This window comes from Eleutherodactylus coqui, chromosome 5, assembly GCF_035609145.1.
Source record: "Eleutherodactylus coqui strain aEleCoq1 chromosome 5, aEleCoq1.hap1, whole genome shotgun sequence".
Classification (NCBI taxonomy): Eukaryota; Metazoa; Chordata; class Amphibia; order Anura; family Eleutherodactylidae; genus Eleutherodactylus; species Eleutherodactylus coqui.
This window is the reverse complement of record NC_089841.1, coordinates 276596316-276618029: the sequence shown is the minus strand read 5'-3', so window position 1 is coordinate 276618029 and position 21714 is coordinate 276596316. Positions and strand designations below refer to the sequence as shown.

At 50.2% G+C, this 21714-nt stretch overlaps 1 protein-coding gene across 1 annotated transcript in view; it reads right to left on the bottom strand.

Annotated features, from left to right (window-relative positions):
• KCNN1 (potassium calcium-activated channel subfamily N member 1) overlaps positions 1-21714 on the bottom strand; it is a 203254-nt gene that overhangs the window by 137804 nt on the left and 43736 nt on the right. Inside the window, exon 3 of the mRNA XM_066604774.1 lies at positions 21114-21532. Within this exon, the coding sequence (XP_066460871.1) occupies positions 21114-21532 (419 nt within the window). The remainder of the gene's footprint in view (positions 1-21113; positions 21533-21714) is intronic.

Sequence of the window (21714 nt, the reverse complement as noted above, 5' to 3'; positions counted from 1 at the left end):
GGGATTTGTTATTGATGATCTATCATCAGGATAGGTGATCAATAGGTGATCAGCTGGGGTCCACTGCTGGAGACCCTCACTGATCAGCTGTTTGGGTGCCTGCTGTCAGCACCACAACACACATGATATGGAGTAGATGCAGATTGCTCTGACCCCTGTCTAGTGCCCGGCGCTGATAATTGCAGGCACAGCTCTCACTAAAACAAATGATAGCTGTGTCTGCAATTACCAATTCCAGCTACTACACAGGGGTCAGAGCGATCTGCTTTCACATTGTACCATGTGTATTGTGGTGCTGACAGTGGGTGACCCAACAGCTGATCAATCGGCGACCCCAGCCAGTCAGCTATTCTTAGGATAGGTCATCAATAACAATTGCCTGGAAAACACCTTTAAACTCTTAGAATACCTGAAAACTCCTACACCTGTCACAGAACATCTCTCCCTCCTTTTCACCCACTCACCTGACTACCCTCAGAAAGCCTCTTTTTCAACTTTACCCAAAGCTTGCTCTCCAAAGACATGCAACCACCTCACACCAGATCCTGCCTACACAACTATCCCTCTCTCTGATGTTATGTAGTGCTGGCGATATTCCTACTAATCTTGGCCCTCCTCAGCAAATTACCAACATCAGCTATGCCTGCTTTCACCGTCCAATTAAATTGTAGCTTGTAGAGTGTAGAGAAGTGTTGGATGAAAGCCAATTAAGACCTTATTACATAGAAACATGCAGTTCTCTACTTCAAGGCTGCACTTGCTTCTACAAAACAGCACTACTTCCCCAGTCTTATATCTTCACTGTCTCAAAAGCCCAAACAAATATTCAACGCTTTCAACTCTTTCTTCTGCTTTTCGGTCCCCCATCCCACTTCTCTTATCTCAGGTGAACACTTTGCCCTGTATTTAAAACAAAAAACTTATAACATCATAGAAAACCTCCAGCTAAGTTCAGAAAGCCCTTCTACACCGCGGCTCAGGCTTCGCTTCCCATAATTACGGATGAAAAGCTTTCCATACTGCTCTCCCAATCACACCTCACCACTCACAAACGGGATTCAATCCCATCTCATCTCAGCTCTAACCTTACCACTATGTTTATCAAAGCCCTTACCCATCTCTTCAACCTTTCAATGACCACTGGTTTCTTCCCTTCTTTCAAGCATGCAATCATCACAAGCAATTTCAAGAAGCCATTCTTTAAACTGTCTTTTTTGTCAAACTATTGATCTAGCTCATTACCCCTAATTGCCTCAAAACTCTTTGACCAGCATGTCCACTTGCAACTGTCATCCCACTCCTCATCCAAATGTCTCTTCGACAGGCTGCAATCTGGTTTCTGATCCCACCACTCTACTGAAACTGCCTGTGTCTATCAGCAATATCTTCCATCTTCTCCTCCCTCTTCCTAAAGCTCAACCTAGAGAAAACTGAATTTATTATCCTTCTCCTATCTCACTCAACACCCCACCACCTCCCTCAGAGAACTATCAATCACTGTCAATAGCCCCACACCCTCTCTAGTCCACTACCTATGGGTAACTCTTCAGTCTGCCCTGTCCTTTAAACAACACATCCAGGTCGTCACCATCTCCTGCCACCTCAAACTTAAATATGTCTCTCAAATCTGTTCCTTTCTTAACTTCGCCCTCATCATATCCTGCCTAGACTACTGCAGAATCCTTCTCTATGGCCTCCCTTCCAATGTCTTGGTGCCCCTCTAATTCCTCCTCAACTCTGCTGCCTGGTTAATCTACTTCTCCCCCATTACCACTCTGCCTCTCCTCTGTCAATCCCTTCGCCAGCTTCTCATTTCCCAGTGAATTTAGTTCAAAATATACTTATTGACGTAAAATGCTGTTCACAACCCCCCACCCCACCCCCCATAAACCTCAGACCTAATCTACCTTCCCCTGTGAAGACATTTTTCTTTCCTTTCCTATTGCCTGTTTCTCAGAGAAGCATTCCAAGATTTCTCCCATGCATCTCCCATACTCTGGAACTCATTATCCCAAACTAACAGACTTTGCCGCACCTTCGAAATCTTCAAACACAACCTACAATAAACCTACAATAACCTACTGACCACTACACTACCATATGAGCAGCCTCCACCCTAACCTACTCCACACTCAATAACCTAGTGGCCACTACCCTACCATATGAGCAGCCTCCACCCTCACCTACTCCAGACTCAATAACCTAGTGGCCACTACCCTACCATATGAGCAGCCTCCACCCTCACCTACTCCAGACTCAATAACCTAGTGGCCACTACACTGCCATATGAGCAGCCTCCACCCTCACCTACTTCAGACTCAATAACCTAGTGGCCACTACACTGCCATATGAGCAGCCTCCACCCTCACCTACTCCAGACTCAATAACCTAGTGGCCACTACACTGCCATATGAGCAGCCTCCACCCTCACCTACTCCAGACTCAATAACCTAGTGGCCACTACACTGCCATATGAGCAGCCTCCACCCTCAGCTACTCCACACTCAATAACCTAGTGGCCACTACACTACCATATGAGCAGCCTCCACCCTCACCTACTCCACACTCAATAACCTAGTGGCCACTACACTGCCATATGAGCAGCCTCCACCCTCACCTACTCCAGACTCAATAACCTAGTGGCCACTACCCTACCATATGAGCAGCCTCCAGCCCCACCTACTCCACACTCAATAACCTAGTGACCACTACACTGCCATATGAGCAGCCTCCACCCTCACCTACTCCAGACTCAATAACCTAGTGGCCACTACCCTACCATATGAGCAGCCTCCACCCTCACCTACTCCAGACTCAATAACCTAGTGGCCACTACACTGCCATATGAACAGCCTCCACCCTCACCTACTTCAGACTCAATAACCTAGTGGCCACTACACTGCCATATGAGCAGCCTCCACCCTCACCTACTCCAGACTCAATAACCTAGTGGCCACTACACTGCCATATGAGCAGCCTCCACCCTCACCTACTCCAGACTCAATAACCTAGTGGCCACTACACTGCCATATGAGCAGCCTCCACCCTCACCTACTCCACACTCAATAACCTAGTGGCCACTACACTACCATATGAGCAGCCTCCACCCTCACCTACTCCACACTCAATAACCTAGTGGCCACTACACTGCCATATGAGCAGCCTCCACCCTCACCTACTCCAGACTCAATAACCTAGTGGCCACTACCCTACCATATGAGCAGCCTCCAGCCCCACCTACTCCACACTCAATAACCTAGTGACCACTACACTGCCATATGAGCAGCCTCCACCCTCACCTACTCCAGACTCAATAACCTAGTGGCCACTACCCTACCATATGAGCAGCATCCACCCTCACCTACTCCACACTCAATAACCTAGTGGCCACTACCCCACCATATGAGCGGCCTCCACCCTCACCTACTCCACACTCAATAACCTAGTGGCCACTACCCTACCATATGAGCAGCTTCACCTACTCCACACTCAATAACCAAGTGGCCACTACACTACCATATGAGCAGCCTCCACCCAAACCTACTCCACACTCAATAACCTAGTGGCCACTACACTGCCATATGAGCAGCCTCACCCCTCACCTACTCCACACTCAATAACCTAGTGGCCACTACACTACCATATAAGCAGCCTCTACCTTCACCTACTCCAGACTCAATAACCTAGTGGACACTACACTGCCATATGAGCAGCCTCACCCCTCATCTACTCCACACTCAATAAACTAGTGGCCACTACACTACCATATAAGCAGCCTCCACCCCCACCTACTCCACACTCAATAACCTAGTGGCCACTACACTGCCATATGAGCAGCCTCCACCCTCACCTACTCCAGACTCAATAACCTAGTGGCCACTACACTGCCATATGAGCAGCCTCCACCCTCACCTACTCCAGGCTCAATAACCTAGTGGCCACTACACTGCCATATGAGCAGCCTCCACCCTCACCTACTCCAGACTCAATACCCTAGTGGCCACTACACTGCCATATGAGCAGCCTCCACCCTCACCTACTCCAGACTCAATAACCTAGTGGTCACTACACTACCATATGATCAGCCTCCACCCTCACCTACTCCACACTCAATAACCTAGTGGCCACTACACTACCATATGAGCAGCCTTCACTCTCACCTACTCCACACTCAATAACCTAGTGGCCACTACCCTACCATATGAGCAGCCTCCACTCTCACCTACTCCACGCTCAATAACCTAGTGGCCACTACCCTACCATATGAGCAGCCTCCACCCTCACCTACTCCAGACTCAATAACCTAGTGGCCACTACCCTACCATATGAGCAGCCTCCACTCTCACCTACTCCACACTCAATAACCTAGTGGCCACTACCCTACCATATGAGCAGCCTCCACCCTCACCTACTCCACACTCAATTTCCTAGTGGCCACTACCCCACCGTATGAGCAGCCTCCACCCTCACCTACTCCACACTCAATAACATAGTGGCCACTACACTACCATATGAGCAGCCTCCACCCTCACCTACTCCACACTCAATAACCTAGTGGCCACTACCCTACCATATGAGCAGCCTCCACCCTCACCTACTCCACACTCAATAACATAGTGGCCACTACACTACCATATGAGCAGCCTCCACCCTCACCTACTCCACACTCAATAACCTAGTGGCCACTACCCTGCCATATGAGCAGCCTCACCCCTCACCTACTCCACACTCAATAACCTAGTGGCCACTACACTACCATATGAGCAGCCTCCACTCTCACCTACTCCACACTCAATAACCTAGTGGCCACTACCCTACCATATGAGCAGCCTCCACCCTCACCTACTCCATACTCAATAACCTAGTGGCCACTACCCCACCGTATGAGCAGCCTCCACCCTCACCTACTCCACACTCAATAACATAGTGGCCACTACACTGCCATAGGAGCAGCCTCACCCCTCACCTACTCCACACTCAATAACCTAGTGGCCACTACACTGCCATATGAGCAGCCTCTACCCTCACCTACTCCACACTCAATAACCTAGTGGCCAATACACTGCCATATGAGCAGCCTCCACCCTCACCTACTCCATACTCAATAACCTAGTGGCCACTACCCCACCGTATGAGCAGCCTCCACCCTCACCTACTCCACACTCAATAACATAGTGGCCACTACACTGCCATAGGAGCAGCCTCACCCCTCACCTACTCCACACTCAATAACCTAGTGGCCACTACACTGCCATATGAGCAGCCTCCACCCTCACCTACTCCAGACTCAATAACCTAGTGGCCAATACACTGCCATATGAGCAGCCTCCACCCTCACCTACTCCACACTCAATAACCTAGTGGCCAATACACTGCCATATGAGCAGCCTCCACCCCCACCTACTCCACACTCAATAACCTAGTGTCCACTACACTACCATATGAGCAGCCTCCACCCTCACATACTTCACACTCAATAACCCAGTGGCCACTACACTACCATATGAGCAGCCTCCACCCTCACCTACTCCACACTCAATAACCTAGTGGCCACTACACTGCCACATGAGCAGCCTCCACCCTCACCTACTCCACACTCAATAACCTAGTGGACACTACACTGCCATATGAGCAGCCTCCACCCTCACCTACTCCAGACTCAATAACCTAGTGGCCACTACACTGCCATATGAGCAGCCTCTACCCTCACCTACTCCACACTCAATAACCTAGTAGCCACTACACTGCCATATGAGCAGCCTCTACCCTCACCTACTCCACACTCAATAACCTAGTGGCCACTACACTACCATATGAGCAGCCTCCACCCTCACCTACTCCAGACTCAATAACCTAGTAGCCACTACACTGCCATATGAGCAGCCTCTACCCTCACCTACTCCACACTCAATAACCTAGTGGCCACTACACTAACATGAGCAGCCTCCACCCTCACCTACTCCACACTCAATAACCTAGTGACCACTACACTGCCATATGAGCAGCCTCCACCCTCTTCTACTCCACACTCAATAACCTAGTGGCCACTACACTGCCATATGAGCAGCCTCCACCCTCACCTACTCCACACTCAATAACCTAGTGGCCACTAACCCACCATATCAGCAGCCTCCACCCTCACCTACTCCACACTCAATAACCTAGTGGCCACTACACTGCCATATGAGCAGCCTTCAACCTCACCTACTCCACTCTCAATAACCTAGTGGTCACTACACTACCATATGATCAGCCTCCACCCTCACCTACTCCACACTCAATAACCTAGTGGCCACTACTCTACCATATGAGCAGCCTCCACCCTCACCTACTCCACACTCAATAACCTAGTGGCCACTACACTGCCATATGAGCAGCCTTCAACCTCACCTACTCCACTCTCAATAACCTAGTGGTCACTACACTACCATATGATCAGCCTCCACCCTCACCTACTCCACACTCAATAACCTAGTGGCCACTACCCCACCATATGAGCAGCCTTCACCCTCACCTACTCCAGACTCCATAACCTAGTGGCCACTACCCTACTGTTACGTGTGCTGCTGAGACATGTTGTACTATTGTGATTCCAGCAGCACAGCACTCTCAGGGTTAATGATTGAGCTGGCTGGGTGTGGTAGTGTCTACTAGCCAATCCCCTGGATCTGTGCTCACATATAAACCCAGCTCCTGGTCAGTCACTTCATGGCCCCTCAGGTAAGCAGTCATGAATGCTTGTCTGGTGAGGTTTGCAGTGTGACTTGGTTCATGTCCGTTTGTCCGTTTATATTCTGTCAGTTTTGTGTTAGCTTGCTGTGTGTCCTGCTATCTGTGTCCTGCTATCTGTGTCCTGCACTGTTGCAGCGTGCGGTGTGAACGCTGTCCGGTTCTGCTGGACTCCTGGTTAGTGTAGGGACTAGCAGTATAACCAGGAGCCATGAAGTGGCCTGCTAGCTTACAACATGTCAAACAATACCTGGTATTTATATTCAGCTTCCTATCTGTTACTAGTGGTTGTATGTTGTATGCAGTGTATTCTGTCTCAGTCATGTAGCATGTGAATGCATCCTGTTCTGGTGCGTGGCTCCTAGGATCGGCTAGGGCCCAGATCCGAAGACCGCTGGGCTGCCCTTATAGGGACAATGTCCCCACTTAGGTAGGGCTATGTCTACCTCCCGATAGCACAGGGTCAGTTGCCTGAAACCGGTGTGAGTCCCGTGTGACCCTGGTGATACCCGTGGGCGTCCCTCTTTGGTCACGATCGTGTGGGTCCCGCGCTTTGCCTGCCCACTCGTTCGTAACACCTACCATATGAGCAGCCTCCACGCTCACCCACTCCACACTCAATAACCTAGTGGCCACTACTCTACCAGATGAGCAGCCTCCACTCTCACCTACTCCACACTCAATTACACAGTAGCCACTACACTGCCATATGAGCAGCCTCCACCCTCACCTACTCCACACTCAATAACCTAGTGGCCACTACCCTACCATATGAGCAGCCTCTACCCTCACCTACTCCAGACTCAATAACCTAGTGGCCACTACCCTACCATATGAGCAGCCTCCACCCTCACCTACTCCAGACTCAATAACCTAGTGGCCACTACCCTACCATATGAGCAGCCTCCACCCTCACCTACTCCAGACTCAATAACCTAGTGGCCACTACCCTACCATATGAGCAGCCTCTACCCTCACCTACTCCAGACTCAATAACCTAGTGGCCACTACCCTACCATATGAGCAGCCTCTACCCTCACCTACTCCAGACTCAATAACCTAGTGGCCACTACCCTACCATATGAGCAGCCTCCACCCTCACCTACTCCAGACTCAATAACCTAGTGGCCACTACCCTACCATATGAGCAGCCTCCACCCTCACCTACTCCACACTCAATAACCTAGTGGCCACTACACTACCATATGAGCAGCCTCCACCCTCACCTACTCCACACTCAATAACCTAGTGGCCACTACACTGCCATATGAGCAGCATCCACCCTCACCTACTCCACACTCAATAACCTAGTGGCCACTATACTACCATATGAGCAGCCTCCACCCTCACCTACTCCAGACTCAATAACATAGTGGCCACTACACTACCATATGAGCAGCCTCCACCCTCACCTACTCCACACTCGATAACCTAGTGGCCAATACACTGCCATATGAGCAGGCTCTACCCTCACCTACTCCACACTCAATAACCTAGTGGCCAATACACTGCCATATGAGCAGCCTCCACCCTCACCTACTCCAGACTCAATAACCTAGTGGACACTACACTCCCATATGAGCAGCCTCCACCCTCACCTACTCCACACTCAATAACCCAGTGGCCACTACACTACTATATGAGCAGCCTCCACCCTCACCTACTCCAGACTCAATAACCTAGTGGCCACTACCCTACCATATGAGCAGCCTCCACCCTCACCTACTCCACAGTCAATAACCTAATGGCCACTACACTACCATATGAGCAGCCTCCACCCTCACCTACTCCACACTCAATAACCTAGTGGCCACTACACTGCCATATGAGCAGCCTCCACCCTCACCTACTCCACACTCGATAACCTAGTGGCCACTACACTGCCATATGAGCAGCCTCCACCCTCACCTACTCCAGACTCAATAACCTAGTGGTCACTACACTACCATATGATCAGCCTCCACCCTCATCTACTCCACACTCAATAACCCAGTGGCCACTACACTACTATATGAGCAGCCTCCACCCTCACCTACTCCAGACTCAATAACCTAGTGGCCACTACCCTACCATATGAGCAGCCTCCACCCTCACCTACTCCACAGTCAATAACTCAATGGCCACTACACTACCATATGAGCAGCCTCCACCCTCACCTACTCCACACTCAATAACCTAGTGGCCACTACACTGCCATATGAGCAGCCTCCACCCTCACCTACTCCACACTCAATAACCTAGTGGCCACTACACAGCCATATAAGCAGCCTCTACCCTCACCTACTCCACACTCAATAACCTAGTGGCCACTACCCCACCGTATGAGCAGCCTCCACCCTCACCTACTCCACACTCAATAACCTAGTGGCCACTACACTGGCATATGAGCAGCCTCCACCCTCACCTACTCCACACTCAATAACCTAGTGGCCACTACCCTACCATATGAGCAGCCTCCACCCTCACCTACTCCACACTCAATAACCTAGTGGCCACTACCCCACCATATGAGCAGCCTCCACCCTCACCTACTCCAGACTCAATAACCTAGTGGCCACTACCCCACCATATGAGCAGCCTCCACCCTCACCTACTCCAGACTCCATAACCTAGTGGCCACTACACTATCATATGAGCAGCCTCCACCCTCACCTACTCGAGACTCAATAACCTAGTGGCCACTACACTGCCATATGAGCAGCCTCCACCCTCACCTACTCCACACTCAATAACCTAGTGGCCACTACACTACCATATGAGCAGCCTCTACCCTCACCTACTCCACACTCAATAACCTAGTGGCCACTACCCTACCATATGAGCAGCCTCCACCCTCACCTACTCCACATTCAGTAACCTAGTGGCCACTACCCTACCATATGAGCAGCCTCCACCCTCACCTACTCCAGACTCAATAACCTAGTGGCCACTACACTACCATATGAGCAGCCTCCACCCTCACCTACTCCACACTCAATAACCTAGTGGCCACTACACTGCCATATGAGCAGCCTCCACCCTCTCCTACTCCACACTCAATTACCTAGTGGCCACTACACTACTATATGAGCAGCCTCTACCCTCACCTACTCCACACTCAATAACCTAGTGGCCACTACACTGCCATATGAGCAGCCTCTACCCTCACCTACTCCAGACTCCATAACCTAGTGGCCACTACCCTACCATATGAGCAGCCTCCACCCTCACCTACTCCACACTCAATAACCTAGTGGCCTCTACCCCACCATATGAGCGGCCTCCACCCTCACCTACTCCAGACTCAATAACCTAGTGGCCAATACACTACCATATGAGCAGCCTCCACCCTCACCTACTCCACACTCAATAACCTAGTGGCCACTGCACTGCCATATGAGCAGCCTCCACCCTCACCTACTCCAGACTCAATAACCTAGTGGCCACTACACTACCATATGAGCAGCCTCCACCCTCACCTACTCCACACTCAATAACCTAGTGGCCACTACACTGCCATATGAGCAGCCTCCACCCTCTCCTACTCCACACTCAATTACCTAGTGGCCACTACACTACTATATGAGCAGCCTCTACCCTCACCTACTCCACACTCAATAACCTAGTGGCCACTACACTGCCATATGAGCAGCCTCTACCCTCACCTACTCCAGACTCCATAACCTAGTGGCCACTACCCTACCATATGAGCAGCCTCCACCCTCACCTACTCCACACTCAATAACCTAGTGGCCTCTACCCCACCATATGAGCGGCCTCCACCCTCACCTACTCCAGACTCAATAACCTAGTGGCCAATACACTACCATATGAGCAGCCTCCACCCTCACCTACTCCACACTCAATAACCTAGTGGCCACTGCACTGCCATATGAGCAGCCTCCACCCTCACCTACTCCACACTCAATAACCTAGTGGCCACTACACTGCCATATGAGCAGCCTCCACCCTCACCTACTCCACACTCAATAACCTAGTGGCCACTACACTACCATATGAGCAGCCTTCACCCTCACCTACTCCAGACTCCATAACCTAGTGGCCACTACACTACCATATGAGCAGCCTCCACCCTCACCTACTCCACACTCAATAACCTAGTGGCCACTACACTGCCATATGAGCAGCCTCCACCCCCACCTACTCCACACTCAATAACCTAGTGTCCACTACACTACCATATGAGCAGCCTCCACCCTCACCTACTCCAGACTCAATAACCTAGTGGACACTACACTGCCATATGAGCAGCCTCCACCCTCACCTACTCCACACTCAATAACCTAGTGGCCACTACACTGCCATATGAGCAGCCTCCACCCTCACCTACTCCACACTCAATAACCTAGTGGCCAATACACTGCCATATGAGCAGCCTCCACCCTCACCTACTCCAGACTCAATAACCTAGTGGCCACTACACTGCCATATGAGCAGGCTCTACCCTCACCTACTCCATACTCAATAACCTAGTGGCCACTACACTGCCATATGAGTAGCCTCAACCCTCACCTACTCCACACTCAATAACCTAGTGGCCACTACACTGCCATATGAGCAGCCTCCACCCTCACCTACTCCAGACTCAATAACCTAGTGGACACTACACTCCCATATGAGCAGCCTCCACCCTCACCTACTCCAGACTCAATAACCTAGTGGTCACTACACTACCATATGAGCAGCCTCCACCCTCACCTACTCCAGACTCAATAACCTAGTGGCCACTACCCTACCATATGAGCGGCCTCCACCCTCACCTACTTCACACTCAATAACCTAGTGGCCACTACACAGCCATATGAGCAGCCTCTACCCTCACCTACTCCAGACTCAATAACCCAGTGGCCACTACACTACCATATGAGCAGCCTCCACCCTCACCTACTCCACACTCGATAACCTAGTGGCCACTACACTGCCATATGAGCAGCCTCCACCCTCACCTACTCCAGACTCAATAACCTAGTGGTCACTACACTACCATATGATCAGCCTCCACCCTCATCTACTCCACACTCAATAACCCAGTGGCCACTACACTACTATATGAGCAGCCTCCACCCTCACCTACTCCAGACTCAATAACCTAGTGGCCACTACACTACTATATGAGCAGCCTCTACCCTCACCTACTCCACACTCAATAACCTAGTGGCCACTACACTGCCATATGAGCAGCCTCCACCCTCACCTACTCCAGACTCCATAACCTAGTGGCCACTACCCTACCATATGAGCAGCCTCCACCCTCACCTACTCCACACTCAATAACCTAGTGGCCTCTACCCCACCATATGAGCGGCCTCCACCCTCACCTACTCCAGACTCAATAACCTAGTGGCCAATACACTACCATATGAGCAGCCTCCACCCTCACCTACTCCACACTCAATAACCTAGTGGCCACTGCACTGCCATATGAGCAGCCTCCACCCTCACCTACTCCACACTCAATAACCTAGTGGCCACTACACTACCATATGAGCAGCCTTCACCCTCACCTACTCCAGACTCCATAACCTAGTGGCCACTACACTGCCATATGAGCAGCCTCCACCCCCACCTACTCCACACTCAATAACCTAGTGTCCACTACACTACCATATGAGCAGCCTCCACCCTCACCTACTCCAGACTCAATAACCTAGTGGACACTACACTGCCATATGAGCAGCCTCCACCCTCACCTACTCCACACTCAATAACCTAGTGGCCAATACACTGCCATATGAGCAGCCTCCACCCTCACCTACTCCACACTCAATAACCTAGTGTCCACTACACTACCATATGAGCAGCCTCCACCCTCACCTACTCCACACTCAATAACCTAGTGTCCACTACCCTACCATATGAGCAGCCTCTACCCTCACCTACTCCATACTCAATAACCTAGTGGCCACTACACTGCCATATGAGCAGCCTCCACCCTCACCTACTCCAGACTCAATAACCTAGTGGCCACTACACTACCATATGAGCAGCCTCCACCCTCACCTACTCCACACTCAATAACCTAGTGGCCAATACACTGCCATATGAGCAGCCTCCACCCTCACCTACTCCACACTCAATAACCTAGTGGCCACTACACTACCATATGAGCAGCCTCCACCCTCACCTACTCCACACTCGATAACCTAGTGGCCACTACACTACTATATGAGCAGCCTCTACCCTCACCTACTCCACACTCAATAACCTAGTGGCCACTACACTACTATATGAGCAGCCTCCACCCTCACCTACTCCAGACTCCATAACCTAGTGGCCACTACCCTACCATATGAGCAGCCTCCACCCTCACCTACTCCACACTCAATAACCTAGTGGCCTCTACCCCACCATATGAGCGGCCTCCACCCTCACCTACTCCAGACTCAATAACCTAGTGGCCACTACCCTACCATATGAGCAGCCTCCACCCTCACCTACTCCATACTCAATAACCTAGTGGCCACTACCCTACCATATGAGCAGCCTCCACCCTCACCTACTCCACACTCAATAACCTAGTGGCCACTACACTGCCATATGAGCAGCCTCCACCCTCACCTACTCCACACTCAATAACCTAGTGGCCAATACACTGCCATATGAGCAGCCTCCACCCTCACCTACTCCACACTCAATAACCTAGTGTCCACTACACTACCATATGAGCAGCCTCCACCCTCACCTACTCCACACTCAATAACCTAGTGTCCACTACCCTACCATAGGAGCAGCCTCTACCCTCACCTACTCCATACTCAATAACCTAGTGGCCACTACACTGCCATATGAGCAGCCTCCACCCTCACCTACTCCAGACTCAATAACCTAGTGTCCACTACACTACCATATGAGCAGCCTCCACCCTCACCTACTCCAGACTCAATAACCTAGTGGACACTACACTGCCATATGAGCAGCCTCCACCCTCACCTACTCCACACTCAATAACCTAGTGGCCAATACACTGCCATATGAGCAGCCTCCACCCTCACCTACTCCACACTCAATAACCTAGTGTCCACTACACTACCATATGAGCAGCCTCCACCCTCACCTACTCCACACTCAATAACCTAGTGTCCACTACTCTACCATAGGAGCAGCCTCTACCCTCACCTACTCCATACTCAATAACCTAGTGGCCACTACACTGCCATATGAGCAGCCTCCACCCTCACCTACTCCACACTCAATAACCTAGTGGCCACTACACTGCCATATGAGCAGCCTCCACCCTCACCTACTCCACACTCAATAACCTAGTGGCCAATACACTGCCATATGAGCAGCCTCCACCCTCACCTACTCCACACTCAATAACCTAGTGTCCACTACACTACCATATGAGCAGCCTCCACCCTCACCTACTCCACACTCAATAACCTAGTGTCCACTACCCTACCATAGGAGCAGCCTCTACCCTCACCTACTCCATACTCAATAACCTAGTGGCCACTACACTGCCATATGAGCAGCCTCCACCCTCACCTACTCCAGACTCAATAACCTAGTGTCCACTACACTACCATATGAGCAGCCTCCACCCTCACCTACTCCAGACTCAATAACCTAGTGGACACTACACTGCCATATGAGCAGCCTCCACCCTCACCTACTCCACACTCAATAACCTAGTGGCCAATACACTGCCATATGAGCAGCCTCCACCCTCACCTACTCCACACTCAATAACCTAGTGTCCACTACACTACCATATGAGCAGCCTCCACCCTCACCTACTCCACACTCAATAACCTAGTGTCCACTACCCTACCATAGGAGCAGCCTCTACCCTCACCTACTCCATACTCAATAACCTAGTGGCCACTACACTGCCATATGAGCAGCCTCCACCCTCACCTACTCCAGACTCAATAACCTAGTGGCCACTACACTACCATATGAGCAGCCTCCACCCTCACCTACTCCACACTCAATAACCTAGTGGCCAATACACTGCCATATGAGCAGCCTCCACCCTCACCTACTCCACACTCAATAACCTAGTGGCCACTACACTACCATATGAGCAGCCTCCACCCTCACCTACTCCACACTCGATAACCTAGTGGCCACTACACTACTATATGAGCAGCCTCTACCCTCACCTACTCCACACTCAATAACCTAGTGGCCACTACACTACTATATGAGCAGCCTCCACCCTCACCTACTCCAGACTCCATAACCTAGTGGCCACTACCCTACCATATGAGCAGCCTCCACCCTCACCTACTCCACACTCCATAACCTAGTGGCCTCTACCCCACCATATGAGCGGCCTCCACCCTCACCTACTCCAGACTCAATAACCTAGTGGCCACTACCCTACCATATGAGCAGCCTCCACCCTCACCTACTCCACACTCAATAACCTAGTGTCCACTACCCTACCATAGGAGCAGCCTCTACCCTCACCTACTCCATACTCAATAACCTAGTGGCCACTACACTGCCATATGAGCAGCCTCCACCCTCACCTACTCCAGACTCAATAACCTAGTGGCCACTACACTACCATATGAGCAGCCTCCACCCTCACCTACTCCACACTCAATAACCTAGTGGCCAATACACTGCCATATGAGCAGCCTCCACCCTCACCTACTCCACACTCGATAACCTAGTGGCCACTACACTACTATATGAGCAGCCTCTACCCTCACCTACTCCACACTCAATAACCTAGTGGCCACTACACTACTATATGAGCAGCCTCCACCCTCACCTACTCCAGACTCAATAACCCAGTGGCCACTACACTACCATATGAGCAGCCTCCACCCTCACCTACTCCACACTCAATAACCTAGTGGCCACTACACTACTATATGAGCAGCCTCTACCCTCACCTACTCCACACTCAATAACCTAGTGGCCACTACACTACTATATGAGCAGCCTCCACCCTCACCTACTCCAGACTCCATAACCTAGTGGCCACTACCCTACCATATGAGCAGCCTCCACCCTCACCTACTCCACACTCAATAACCTAGTGGCCTCTACCCCACCATATGAGCGGCCTCCACCCTCACCTACTCCAGACTCAATAACCTAGTGGCCACTACCCTACCATATGAGCAGCCTCCACCCTCACCTACTCCACACTCAATAACCTAGTGGCCACTACCCTGCCATATGAGCAGCCTCCACCCTCACCTACTCCAGACTCAATAACCCAGTGGCCACTACACTACCATATGAGCAGCCTCCACCCTCACCTACTCCACACTCAATAACCTAGTGGCCACTACACTACCATATGAGCAGCCTCCACCCTCACCTACTCCAGACTCAATAACCTAGTGGCCACTACCCTACCATATGAGCAGCCTCCACCCTCACCTACTCCAGACTCAATAACCTAGTGGCCACTACACTACCATATAAGCAGCCTCCACCCCCACCTACTCCACACTCAATAACCTAGTGGCCACTACACTACTATATGAGCAGCCTCCACCCTCACCTACTCCAGACTCCATAACCTAGTGGCCACTACCCTACCATATGAGCAGCCTCCACCCTCACCTACTCCAGACTCCATAACCTAGTGGCCACTACCCTACCATATGAGCAGCCTCCACCCTCACCTACTCCACACTCAATAACCTAGTGGCCTCTACCCCACCATATGAGCGGCCTCCACCCTCACCTACTCCAGACTCAATAACCTAGTGGCCACTACCCTACCATATGAGCAGCCTCCACCCTCACCTACTCCATACTCAATAACCTAGTGGCCACTACCCTACCATATGAGCAGCCTCCACCCTCACCTACTCCACACTCAATAACCTAGTGGCCACTACACTGCCATATGAGCAGCCTCCACCCTCACCTACTCCACACTCAATAACCTAGTGGCCAATACACTGCCATATGAGCAGCCTCCACCCTCACCTACTCCACACTCAATAACCTAGTGTCCACTACACTACCATATGAGCAGCCTCCACCCTCACCTACTCCACACTCAATAACCTAGTGTCCACTACCCTACCATAGGAGCAGCCTCTACCCTCACCTACTCCATACTCAATAACCTAGTGGCCACTACACTGCCATATGAGCAGCCTCCACCCTCACCTACTCCAGACTCAATAACCTAGTGTCCACTACACTACCATATGAGCAGCCTCCACCCTCACCTACTCCAGACTCAATAACCTAGTGGACACTACACTGCCATATGAGCAGCCTCCACCCTCACCTACTCCACACTCAATAACCTAGTGGCCAATACACTGCCATATGAGCAGCCTCCACCCTCACCTACTCCACACTCAATAACCTAGTGTCCACTACACTACCATATGAGCAGCCTCCACCCTCACCTACTCCACACTCAATAACCTAGTGTCCACTACTCTACCATAGGAGCAGCCTCTACCCTCACCTACTCCATACTCAATAACCTAGTGGCCACTACACTGCCATATGAGCAGCCTCCACCCTCACCTACTCCACACTCAATAACCTAGTGGCCACTACACTGCCATATGAGCAGCCTCCACCCTCACCTACTCCACACTCAATAACCTAGTGGCCAATACACTGCCATATGAGCAGCCTCCACCCTCACCTACTCCACACTCAATAACCTAGTGTCCACTACACTACCATATGAGCAGCCTCCACCCTCACCTACTCCACACTCAATAACCTAGTGTCCACTACCCTACCATAGGAGCAGCCTCTACCCTCACCTACTCCATACTCAATAACCTAGTGGCCACTACACTGCCATATGAGCAGCCTCCACCCTCACCTACTCCAGACTCAATAACCTAGTGTCCACTACACTACCATATGAGCAGCCTCCACCCTCACCTACTCCAGACTCAATAACCTAGTGGACACTACACTGCCATATGAGCAGCCTCCACCCTCACCTACTCCACACTCAATAACCTAGTGGCCAATACACTGCCATATGAGCAGCCTCCACCCTCACCTACTCCACACTCAATAACCTAGTGTCCACTACACTACCATATGAGCAGCCTCCACCCTCACCTACTCCACACTCAATAACCTAGTGTCCACTACCCTACCATAGGAGCAGCCTCTACCCTCACCTACTCCATACTCAATAACCTAGTGGCCACTACACTGCCATATGAGCAGCCTCCACCCTCACCTACTCCAGACTCAATAACCTAGTGGCCACTACACTACCATATGAGCAGCCTCCACCCTCACCTACTCCACACTCAATAACCTAGTGGCCAATACACTGCCATATGAGCAGCCTCCACCCTCACCTACTCCACACTCAATAACCTAGTGGCCACTACACTACCATATGAGCAGCCTCCACCCTCACCTACTCCACACTCGATAACCTAGTGGCCACTACACTACTATATGAGCAGCCTCTACCCTCACCTACTCCACACTCAATAACCTAGTGGCCACTACACTACTATATGAGCAGCCTCCACCCTCACCTACTCCAGACTCCATAACCTAGTGGCCACTACCCTACCATATGAGCAGCCTCCACCCTCACCTACTCCACACTCCATAACCTAGTGGCCTCTACCCCACCATATGAGCGGCCTCCACCCTCACCTACTCCAGACTCAATAACCTAGTGGCCACTACCCTACCATATGAGCAGCCTCCACCCTCACCTACTCCACACTCAATAACCTAGTGTCCACTACCCTACCATAGGAGCAGCCTCTACCCTCACCTACTCCATACTCAATAACCTAGTGGCCACTACACTGCCATATGAGCAGCCTCCACCCTCACCTACTCCAGACTCAATAACCTAGTGGCCACTACACTACCATATGAGCAGCCTCCACCCTCACCTACTCCACACTCAATAACCTAGTGGCCAATACACTGCCATATGAGCAGCCTCCACCCTCACCTACTCCACACTCGATAACCTAGTGGCCACTACACTACTATATGAGCAGCCTCTACCCTCACCTACTCCACACTCAATAACCTAGTGGCCACTACACTACTATATGAGCAGCCTCCACCCTCACCTACTCCAGACTCAATAACCCAGTGGCCACTACACTACCATATGAGCAGCCTCCACCCTCACCTACTCCACACTCAATAACCTAGTGGCCACTACACTACTATATGAGCAGCCTCTACCCTCACCTACTCCACACTCAATAACCTAGTGGCCACTACACTACTATATGAGCAGCCTCCACCCTCACCTACTCCAGACTCCATAACCTAGTGGCCACTACCCTACCATATGAGCAGCCTCCACCCTCACCTACTCCACACTCAATAACCTAGTGGCCTCTACCCCACCATATGAGCGGCCTCCACCCTCACCTACTCCAGACTCAATAACCTAGTGGCCACTACCCTACCATATGAGCAGCCTCCACCCTCACCTACTCCACACTCAATAACCTAGTGGCCACTACCCTGCCATATGAGCAGCCTCCACCCTCACCTACTCCAGACTCAATAACCCAGTGGCCACTACACTACCATATGAGCAGCCTCCACCCTCACCTACTCCACACTCAATAACCTAGTGGCCACTACACTACCATATGAGCAGCCTCCACCCTCACCTACTCCAGACTCAATAACCTTTATTGTTTTCTTCTGTTAAGTCTACTTTGAGAAACCTGAATTGAGAGGAAAGTTATTAATTAGCAGGTTATAATTTGTGTGTTCTTTTCTTATCGTTAGATTGCACATTTCTGACAATAGGCAGTATATCTGGGCCATGAGCCGAATCAATAGCTCATAAATGCAATTAGCCAATGCCATGTCTTGGTGGTTTCAATATATATATTTACAGTAGTTGCGCAAAATGGAGGTGGGGAGGGCTGGCCCTGTAAGATGCCTGATTACTCTTAGAATCCCTCTATAAGGATATCCGTTTCACACAGTGTTTACAAGGAATTGCCTGCAGGAAGCATAGGGATTATTTGGGTTTTGTTAGGGTACATGCACACGAGCGGATTTCAATTTCATAATGCAGAGCGGGCGTCCGCCTCCGGATTCCGCAGCAAATACCGCTCATAGCATGCTATGCAATAGTCATTCTTCATACATACAAGTGGAAACCAATTGCGGTTTCCCCTCGCGCGATTGAAAAGTTGCAGCATGCTGCATTTTCCTGCTGTGTCTGCATGGACGGCTTCCATTGAAGTTAATGAAAGCCGTCCGACCTGCGGCCCGTCCACAATTGATATCTCCGTGGGAAAAGCAGAAGTTTAAAAAAAAATCTGTACTGTGCATGTCCGACGGCGAGCCGTGTGGATCATCCGCAGTAGAGAAAGAAGAAAAAAAGCAGGTACGCGCGGATGCCGCTGCTGCCAGGGCCGGATCCACATGCGGAATCTGAGCCGCCCGTGTGCATGCGGCCTTATCCATGTATTCTTATATGCCTATAATGCGCTGTACATATCTGTAGGATAGTACTTTACACATCTAGTGTGGCCTGCAATGGATTTCATCATCATCAAGGTAGCAAAGATTTTCCCTAGAAAGGTTCAAGCCACATTTACAATATATTATTACTCTGTTTGTCTTTGTTTAGGACCCCCCCCCCCCCCCCCCCAACCCGCTATCTCTGGGTTTATCTGCATCTGGCAATGATAGCAAGAATGCAACTGAGCTCCCGGTAGTAAACTGTAGAAGACAGATTCATAATCAGGGTTTCCAATTGGGTAAGATTATGTCTGGATGGTATTCTGGCTCTTTGACTATAAACTAGAGGTCCCATTTATCTCTTATTTTATTTGGTCCAACAAGCAGGACAAGATAGAAGTCCTCTCACAAGTTAGACCCTCTAGTAATGATTGTTGGCTTTGCATAGACAGCTGTTGGCCATACACTTGTTACCCACTTGGATCAGTGGAGTAAGCCACTGCCAGACCTCTCTGACTGCAGCTTATCACCTCTAGGCCAAAAGGGTCAGGCATGTTGACGTCCAACAGCTCCATGCTTCATACACATAAGATATTCGGCCAACATTCATTTAATGAGTCTGGCCAGTTTAAGGATTAATTCCAAAGGAATACATTGGAAGATGGAAGAGCAGAATATTACTTGTCCATCTCAAAGGGGGCATTTAATGAAGATGGTAACTAAATGAGTTGCTAATGTTCTAAGCTTCAGAGGTTTGTGTCTTTGCAAACTTTAACCATACACAAATTAAAAGCAAACATAAGCAGTAGGATGGACAATGGACATAGGAACATACACACAAGGACCAGCAGATGAAAGCCATCTTCTAGTAACCTGAAGATTGTACTTAAAGGAGAGACATCCATTTAAAGGGTAAAAGCATGCCAAACCCATGCTGGACACAAAAGGGAGAGTTGTGTTAACCAAAAACATCAGTTGAAGGCTTTATCCAGGTAAGCACTTACCTCTCACATACTCGAACTGTCCACGCTGCAATGATCCAGGATGAGATACTGAAAACCAGAAGAACAGTGCCTGGACAGATGGTCATAAGAGTCTTCATTACAAAGCGAGTATTGAAATTGATCTTATTGAGGGCACCAATGCTTCTTGAAGAGGCATCAGTGAAAAGCTTGCTATGAAGGAGCATAACTCGTCCAATCAAGTATAGCCTTAAGAACATTGGGATAGATAATATGATGTCTATGTCAGCATTGGCTACAGAAGTTGTATAGTAGAAGGCCAGGCGGGCTGTCCATGTAAAGGAGTATTGTCCAGGGATTGGATGAATGGCACACACAGTCAACTCTAAGGTGATGAAAAATATCCGTTCGTAGGTCATGGCTATTCTCCAATCATCTGCTCCATTGTCCACCATGAAAAGCTAAAAAAAAAAAAAAAAACTGTTTAGGCAAGAGAAAGTTAGAATAAACAGAAAATACAAGAGGAGGGATATTTAAATATCGCATATGTATAAAAGTAATATTAACCAGCACCTTGAACTGTAAACAATCCATACTTGTTAGGAGGATCCCTTAACAATAAGATGATCACTGATGTGATCCA